The sequence below is a fragment of the Hippoglossus hippoglossus genome, chromosome 13 (assembly GCF_009819705.1).
Source record: "Hippoglossus hippoglossus isolate fHipHip1 chromosome 13, fHipHip1.pri, whole genome shotgun sequence".
NCBI lineage: Eukaryota > Metazoa > Chordata > Actinopteri > Pleuronectiformes > Pleuronectidae > Hippoglossus > Hippoglossus hippoglossus.
The window spans coordinates 24921665-24931287 of record NC_047163.1 but is presented as its reverse complement, the minus strand read 5'-3'; the positions used below and the strand labels follow the sequence as shown (position 1 = coordinate 24931287).

At 40.6% G+C, this 9623-nt stretch overlaps 1 protein-coding gene across 1 annotated transcript; it reads right to left on the bottom strand.

Annotated features, from left to right (window-relative positions):
• Positions 1 to 1466: 1466 nt before the first annotated feature.
• LOC117772608 (TRPM8 channel-associated factor homolog) lies at positions 1467 to 9354 on the bottom strand. The gene is made up of 12 exons (XM_034603868.1): positions 9305 to 9354; positions 8361 to 9026; positions 7806 to 8022; positions 7257 to 7548; positions 5794 to 6095; positions 5419 to 5593; positions 4735 to 4829; positions 4295 to 4505; positions 3456 to 3692; positions 3127 to 3350; positions 2883 to 2996; positions 1467 to 2264 (listed from the first exon to the last, which is right to left on the bottom strand). Exons 2-12 carry the CDS (start codon positions 9005 to 9007, stop codon positions 2022 to 2024), a joined length of 2757 nt encoding a protein of 918 aa, XP_034459759.1. The 5' UTR covers positions 9008 to 9026; positions 9305 to 9354; the 3' UTR covers positions 1467 to 2021.
• Positions 9355 to 9623: the final 269 nt, after the last annotated feature.

Below are 9623 nucleotides of genomic sequence, written 5' to 3'. Positions count from 1 at the left end.
TTTATCAGCCCTATCAGGTTAATCTGACCATCAGTTTACACAACTGTGAATATGTAAAAACAATGCAGAGAAACCAAGCAGATAAAGAAATTCATGACCAGCTTCTGCTCATGTACTGAGCAGGCAAAGCTATCTGAACCAAGACCTCTGACCCCTCCACCTTTTAGTCAGGGGTAGATGAGCCCACCTCTTCAGCATGTCGGTGAGGATGGGCAGCCCTGTATGCAGGAGAAGCAGCCATTAACCTCTATGTCTGAAGAGCTGGCTCAATCCATGGCCTGTTTAATGGGTTCCTCCGTAAAGCAAAGCAGTATAGGTAGGGAGGAAATGGAACGTGTCTTTCATGGCCTAGCAACTCTCACTAATTGCCCTCAACAGGTTCAGTTTGTTCAGGATTTTGTTTCCTGAAACCTGTTACAACTGATCCACTCTTCTGTTTAACATAAAAAGAGTTGTGATGTTACCACAGACTTGCCAAAATATCATATTTTACAGTAAAGTCAGTCTCTCAGAGCCAAGTGGATCTCTCTTTTTCTGTGCCACTCCACTCTTTGTATCTTAAGTGAGTGAGTATTAGAGATTAGAAACTAAACTGTTGTTTAACTTTTCAAGAGGCTGGTTTTGCCTCTCAAAAGAAATAGCAAATGGCTAAAGACTAAGTTGCAGTGAGATTATTTGGATTTTTGCAGAATATAATTAAGAGCAAGAGCTGGAGGGGACTTCAGGAGGAGTGACTCTTGTCAAAACAAGTCAATCCCTACAGCTATTATGAGATTAAGAGGAATGTGTCTTGACAGAATAGACACCAAAATCTTTCTGTCAACACTGTCTGGTTTAAATTGCTCACAGGTTGTATGCACACCCCAGCTGTACCGAAGGAACCTGTCTATCAAGTTGGCGAAAGTCAATATTTGTGGATTCTGCAACTTCATTTATAACAATTCTGATTGTAAAAAGTGTCATTTGAGTTACATTTATTTTTTGAAGAAACCTATGAAGATTTGTTGTAGCACTAGAGAAAACAAATACGGTGTATGAAATTATAACTGCCTCATCAAAACCCTCCCACAAAGCTAACATCTTTACAAAACTCAAGTGTGATATTGCCACAAGTCACGAGTTGGGTGGGTGATAGTACAAAAAATACGACTACTACAGCCTGTTAACGTTTACATCATAAGAACAATAAGGAAGAAGGCAAATTAAAAGATTAGCTTATACGCAACAGTTCCATCATCATTTTGGAGAAGCTTAGCCTCATTTAGCCTCTTATTAACACCAGTAATACATATTACAGTCAGTAAACACCTTTTAAATCATCTTTATTTACATCTCACACCCTCAGCATCAGCCTAATATGTAATCACAAATTCACAACCTTTAATTAAGGGTTAGGGTTAGCCCTTTTACAATATAAAATTATTTAGTACACAAATTAATACATGTGTCATAATCAAATCACATGTCCAGCAAATACCAATTGTCTAATCAATAATCAACTGGCATAGCCATTTCACTAATATGTGAAGCAAATAATTAACTGCATTATAAAATGTTGGTTACATAATAGGTGGTTAAGGGCAATTATTGGATTTACACAGATTTGTCTTAATGAAGCTGCTTTAGAAGGGTCGGCTTATTATGCATTTGTCTAATTGATCAATAACAATGACCCAGCCATCAATAGACACAGTTGTATAAACTTGAAAAGTTTATTTTTTACATTAAATCCAGTGTGACAGAAGGACCATCTCATTTAGTCAGACTGACTTATTGTTACTCAGTAAGAGGTTCAGATGAACCAAACTAATTCACACATTAACTACTAAATAAAGAAGCTGTAAATACATCATCAGCTATAAAACTTCTTTCTCTTTTAAAATAGTATAAGAGACATGGTCAAATACATCAAAAACAAAAAAGAAAACAAAAGTCAGTTAATGATATTTCCTCCTAAATACCCAAAGATTCATTCTCTTAGAACCCATCTCTCTGCACTTCAATCAGCATCATACTGCAGCTCAGTCATACTGGACCATGGGGTGGTCACACCAAGAGGGCAGGTTGGAGAGTTTCTCTTCTGTGGCTGGTGCGATGGGCCAACCCCAGCCCTTGAAGAATCCAGTCAGGTTCATCTCCACAGTCCGGGAGAAAGTCTCAGCGTACAGGTTCATCTTTCCTTCGTTGTCTTTGGGAAAGTCGCTCATCGTGTGGTAGGCAGCAAACACCTTCTTAAAGGCATCCCAGCCAAACTTATCCTGGAGCTACATGCACAGAGAAAAGTGTAGAGGGAACTGTAAGAAAATTGCAGTGTTGTCTCAATGTTTTTCATTGTTTCTGTTGTCCTAAGCCATTTTCAGACATGACCTGCGGGTAAAGTCTGGAGAATTTGCCTTTCACACGTGCACAACACAGCGGGAGGTTCTCTGAACAGACACATTCACAACACCAACAAATCCTCTGCATTATTTCGGTAAGAGGTGGAGCAGCTGGATGCAGCAGAGGCAGAGGCAGGAAGTAACGTAAAAATTCTGCTGCGTAGATCATGTGATCTGTTTTAATCATGTTTAAAGCACCCCAACACCTTCGTCAGCTCTTATCACCAGAAACTCTCTTCACATCTTCGTTGGTGTCTTCTATGTGTATGACAGTTTTTTCACTAGGATAGATTTTTTTTTCACAAATGTTTGTCACATTTGTTTTTGTCTGAAAGCAGCTTTATAGAGCATTGTAGCCTCTTTGTGTGAAATGGCATTAGACACTTTTAGTCTTATCTTTATTGTTTTGGGCAATAGATGGGTGTGATTTAGTTTACAAGGTGACTCCAGTGATACCCAAGTTGTTAGTCTATAGGGAGCATATATAGAGTTATTCCCTCTTACCTGCATATATGTCTCCAGGGCCACCCACATGCTCCAGCTGCTGAGTTTCCTGCCCCCCTTAGCGTACTCCTCTGCTCGACTGTTTCGGTTTTCTAAAGTCATATTTGGGTGAGCCTGCATTGAAGAAGATGATTTTGAAAACAATATGATCTCCATGAACAACTTTTTTCTCTTTTTATGTCTACGGATGTTAAATGTATCATAATACACCTTTAGACTCAAAAGCAAAGCAGATCTACTCCACCTTTGCTCTGTTAATCCCCAGCACCTCTTCATGCACATACACTGACCAGAGGTTGCATGTACACTCAGTGGTGTTGGGTGGGAACTCCCAGCAGCCTCTCTGCTGGTTGTGTCCCAGTTCATGGATGGGCCCCCACAGGCCATAATTCCTGATATGATCAACGCTGACCAGTTCAGCGTCTGTAGGGATGTGCATCATGATAGGATAACCTGCATGCATCCAACCTGAGCAGATAAAGAAAACAAACAGTTGCCTCTTACCCAGCATTGATTGTGACAGGCTCAATTCCTCAGGGAGTCATTTACTGCATCCAAGTCAAATACACTTACCATGGGAAATCTGCACATCTGCTACAAAGCGTTCTTTGCGTGGAAATTTGTGTTGTTTTGCAGCCAGGTCAGCAATGGCCCTCATCATTTCATTCCAGAGCGCCGCCAACTCGTCAGGGCGATCCAGGTCCCGAACCACATTTGATGGCACAGTAAGGATGATGTTGTCAAACTCCAACTCTGCCCAGGGTGAGGGAGCAGTGCGCAGCAAGGACCATTCTGCTGCTGTTGTCACACCTGAAGAAAACAAAGAAGTAGGGCTATTCGAACGTTGGTTTTGGATTATTAACATTATGTAACATCTATAAAGTGACCGTTCATGATTTTCTAGACTGCTTGAAAACTTCAAGGCATTGTCAGTAATGGTCCATACAACTGTAAATCTCCAGTAAAACAATGATGAAACTATGCAAAAAGGTCCATGAAAAGCTGAGGCTAATGATATAAATTTCCTCCGTCAGTTTGAGCATCTATTAAGTAAATAGCAACATGACGAGAGGACAATGGAGGAGCTGTGTTGAGATCCTTATGGATATTTTAAGAGTGTATTTATTGTTCATTTGACCCAAGTCCATGTCCCCTGTAAGAGTTAACGTAGCACAAAGCAGGGTGAGGTATGATTTAAATGGACACTTGCTCAATCAAAGTCACAACACTTGAATTGTCCCAGCAAACAAGAGATGTTTAATGAGAACTATAAGGACATAATAAGGACAAGATTTTAAATTAAATTATCTTACTCTATGTTGCCCTGAATCCCAGAACAACCATATTATCCCATACGATAGGACACACACATCAGCAAACATATAGCATAGCTCCAAACAACATGCACTCACCATATTTATAATATGGCACAGGTACACCCATCTGCACTGTGACATGTACCCCCTCCACTTGTGCTTTGGGTGGGGCGACCAGGTAGATGAGTCCACCCCAGAGGTTCCACACATGCATAATTTCTGTGGTTATGGGAAATTGTTCATAAACACTTGGTGCTCTCTTCAACTCTGCATGATTCAGTCTGTCTGTTTGACAGCCTATCTGGATCTGAGGAAGACAAGGGCTATGTTTTATTGCTTTGAAAACAGGACTGTAGAGCAGTAACTATATTGTTTGATGCATGACTGCTAACAGTCGTTACCAGTCCTACTGCGTACAAGACACAGCTGCTTTATGTGATATCTATTAAGGATTTGTTTTGCTTTATCTGGTTTCGTTTTGATTCTAAAAATCGTCATTTTAATATCTACTTTGTACTAGATTTTGTAGACTTTACCTTCCATCCATTGTTGACTATTTCTGCTGGTATGGTCATGTAGGTCTTCATTCCAGGAGAGAGGTAGAGACCTGTACTGATCCACTCCTCCAATTCTGAGACACACACACACAGAGAGAGAGAGAGAGAGAGAGAGAGAGAGAGAGAGAGAGAGAGAGAGAGAGAGAGAGAGAGAGCGAGAGAGAGAGAGAGAGAGAACCAAAGGTCACATTCTGTGGTATTTGCATGTAAAAAATATACAAGACACATTTCAGCATTCTTGTTATTAGGAGAAAGGGTGTACAAACAGCTCCAAATGTTTACTTTTATTCAATGTTTAAATCAATTTCTGGGTCAAAATGTGCCTGAGGCTCATTTTGATTTAATGCTAGTGACACTGTTACAAAGTACTGTGCTCTTGTACAGGTCATTGAATACTTGTCCAAAATACCCTATATCACCTGAAAGTGGAGACATATTCCATAAGATGTAATTATTTTTAACTTAACTTTCCTGGTTACGAACCTGAAATCTTGAAATGTGGGTTCCCTATGCTTGAGAGTAAGCTCTTTTAATTTATTCTCCATTTGTGTTTTCTGTTTTTAATGAGGCTTTCTTGGTTTAGTTAAAGTTAAATATGATATTAAAAAAATATAATAACAGTGAGATCTGTACAAGTGTGCGCACGTTGTATACAAGTCTGACCTGCTGTGTTAACATTAAGCTTGATCCTGTGGTTATAGATAACTGGCATCACAGGATTATCCTTAATGAGGTAGGGCAGGAGAGCATCGGGATCCAGGCAAATTTTGTACACCTCTGCCCCCACACTGAGGAGCAGGTGGTCTTTGGGGCTCTTCACAGGAAATCCGTCACACACCTCGAAAGACAATAACAATAATGTACACAATGTGGTTCTTAATCAACTGGCTGCTTGATAGCTGTACCTTAACCATCACATACATCATATATGATTACTAGTATAATGCTTTGGCAAAGCTCAATATCCCAAAAAGCCAAAAAAGATTTGTGCTACTCTATTGGAAAATTCTATAAATAAGCACTGTTTTGTCTACTCACCTGTGGCATGCCCGACCTCAATATGATATCAGTGAGGGTGGACAGGACCTGTGCATAGGAGTAGCTGTCATATGCTTTCATGTTCAAGTAGGTCAAACAGTCCATGCTCAGCTTTTTCAGACATTCCTCTTCATGCTTCATAAGTTGTTCTCCTTTGTTGACATGTCCAGCAAAGCGGTGTAGAAGGTGGCGGAAGTGGTAGGTGTCTTTGATGGCCTGGCTGGGTACAGGGGCCTTGTATACACCACCTCTGATTATTGCTCCCAACAGGCTCAAGCCCATTTTAGTCAGGATCTTGTTCCCTGAAATACATTGGAACAACCATGAGTTGATATTCTGACGTGATATGGATATTTGAAGCCCAAATATTAAGTAGTAGCCTATTAAAAAGAAATTTGTTTAACATCACAAGTCTTTCGATATTTTCTTTAGTGTGTTTCCAAGTGCTGCAAAGTTACCTGTTGTTTTGTTGGGTAGTCCTCTTTGTAATTATGTTAAACCAACACTATGGAACTTTCTGCTGTCTCTAGTCTGCAGCAATTCAGTCCCCTACATTGTTGTATGGACCCACGCACTTTCATTTCCCTCCACCCACGTTTTGTCTGAGCCCACCATTTTCTCAAGTTCAGCAGCCTTCATGAACAATTATTACACCAGTTACTTGGTGTACCTGTTGCAGCAGGCAATTGACTTGTTATCTTCAGAGTTTACATAAACAAGAAACCTCTAGACCATAAACCGTATGCTCTGGACACAAGAAAGTCATATCATCATGGCCAGCACCATCCAGTTTTTTTAAAGTCTACAACTGCCACTTTTGGTTAAAGTTATCAACCCATTCATGCTGCCCTGCAGTTTGCAGCTTTATCAGTCATTGAATAAGCAAATCAGTTGCCAACCCAGCAGGCTTCTCTTTTTTTACCCCTGTAAGTTCTAGCTTCAGTGAGCAGGGATCAGGTTCCTTGATTTCTTTGAAGCACTTTCCCGTTTATATAAACCAGTCCAGCAGCCCAGCAAATCCTCAGTTTCCAGAACATCCCTGAGTGTGTGTGTGTGCGTGTGCGTGTGTGTGTGTGTGTGTGTGTGTATGTGTGTGTGTGTGTGTGTGTGTGTGTGTGTGTGTGTGTGTGTGTGCGTGCGTGCGTGTGTGTGCGTGCGTGTGCGTGTGCGCGTTTGTGTGTTTGTGTGTGTGTGTTTGTGTATGTGCGTGTGTATGTTTTATGTTGTTTTGTGTTTAGGACTGCAATTCCGTCTCGCTACATGAGGAATTCAATGTGTGGGGATATTTAACGTTATGCCTGATATGAGTTAATCTACATTACCATGTGGATTTGTTATTGTAAGTCGCTTTGGATAAAAGCGTCAGCTAAATGAAATGTAACAATTTGTACAGCAGTACCTATATTAGTTAGGATGCATTATGTTATGATATCATGAACTTTGCAGGTGGCGCATTATCGTACCTACGAAATCTGTTAATGGGTTTTGTCCACAGTGTGTCTGTGCCCAGTACCAGGCATGTCCACCAATCAGAAGGCCTCCTCCCTCTGCCACAAAGTTCTGGATATCCTCCATGTGATCACCGCTGTATGCTGTGCACACGAATACACTCAGGTCTTTCCTGAAGTTTGTCTTCTCACACTTTAACCCTGACTTGCTGAGGATTCCTAAGGCTTGATTGTGCGATACCCCAATGACCCCATTCCGGCCTTCATCCAACCAGTGAATGGCATTACTCCAAAATTGAGTCATTGGCTGTAATGAGAAGAATTATTTCAAAACAGAAACAGTAGTTAATCAACATTGATAAGTATTCTAGACATTAAACTGCTGGTGACCAGAAACATTTAACAAGATATAAATGGAAAATAATTATATCTACTGTCTCAAAAAGATCATACTATCTACACATGATAATTGTATACCTGCCTAATTGAGAAAATTCTCATAATATGCTCATTTTGACTTAAGAAGGCAGAAATTCTAAGTCAAATCATTAACGTAGACTTTACCTCTCGTGAAAGAATTCCTTCATGTGAAATCACAATGACCCGTCCCTGTCCATAGTAGGCTCCTGCCAGGAACGCGTCTCCATGCTCTGTGGTCCCAATGGGAAAGGCTAGAGGGCCATGGACCAGAACCTCAGAAAGTACTGGTCCCTCTGGGATGTCGAACTCTGAAACCCCCTTGAGTAAGAACTCCAAGTCATCCTCAAAATCCTTTCCGTTTCTGTATTTGAAAGGGGGAGAAGTAAACCAGATATATATGACAGTTACAGTGAGTTATAGAATTTCAGGAAAGAACCAGTAACTGTTTTAAATCTTATTGTTTTTCTTAACCAAAAATGTTAAAGGATGAATAATATTAATATTCATTTACTATGAATAATATATATTAACATAAATTGGTATAATAATACAATGAAAACAATTCAGTGATAGCTTCGGTGTTAGCTTCATTATTGTTAATAATGTCATAAATGTGCAGAAAGTTTTCAAATAAGAGTAGTCTCTTTACAAAGTGAAATCTTTCTAAATGTGCAATAATCGATAAGTGTATACACTCACACTACAGCCATCCAGGAGGATGGGATTTTAGGATAGACAGGCAGGTACTCTGCCTCACCGTAATGATCAGAGAAGTAGATCCCTGCCACACCAGAAACCTTGTTCCCTTCAAACAGAAGCAGTGTGTTTTCTTTTGGGTGACTTGCAGCCCAGCTCCACGCCTGACCTGCTATTAACACTCCTCCTCCAGCTTTCATGAATGCCACTATATCCTTCTTGTCTGCTCCCACACTGTAGGCATCTGTCACATACACACCAACCCCCAGATTATCACTAAAGGCCCCCACCACTTTGGCTTGGAAGCTGGATTTGCTGAGGTTATCAGCAACTGACATGACATTTTTATGGACCCCTACAGACAGGTTGTCGGATCCATCTCCTCTCAGCCAGGTCAGAGCATTCTCTACAAGAGCTGGGAGGGTCGACAGGTAACTCTCATGACCCAGAACTACAACCCTTCCACTGCCGTACAGAGACGCAGCAATCAGGACCTGGCCTTTGCTGTTCATTGCCAAAGGAAAGGCATGGTCTCCAGTCAGAACCAGGTCGCTGGGAACACATTGGCCACGGAGGTCCAGCTCTTTCAAGCCTCTCATCAGAGACATGTAGGTCCCTTCATGTTGGTTTTGCATGGGCTGGTTGGACATGGTGAGAAAGTTTGATGCTCTGAAAACCGACAGAGGGTGGAGGGCAGAGAAACAGGAAAAGAGTTGACTCAGATATAAGTTGTTCAGGTTAATTACACCTAGATGTACTATATGTCCCATCAGGCTGTCTGGTGGGAATACACAGAAGGAAAAAGAAGGCACTGATGACTTGGCATATATGCATATCATTTTCATTACAATCAAGTTAGTCACAGTCAAATATAAATGTGCAACTAATAGAAAGAAAAAAAGAAAAGATTATCAGATATTCTCATTAACATATAAAGTTGTGCTTACCTGAAGTGAAGGTATTGTTCTGCTTGTATTATCAGACTGGAGCCAAGACAGGCAGTAATAGTTATATTTGACCGGACACACCGATATGAGTTAGAGCAAGAAAAACAGGAGTATTTCAGGGATATAACAAAAAGAGGAGGGACTTCAGTGACATAACTCACTGACAGGTTGTCGTCAATCAACATTTTTTACCCATCTCTCAACATTCTCAGCATGTCAATACCTGTCTACTACATAGACATGCATCCTCGCTGAGAATGTATGGCTTTCCTGTTTGGTAAGAGTCAATATATGTGGATGTTGACACAATAATATTGTG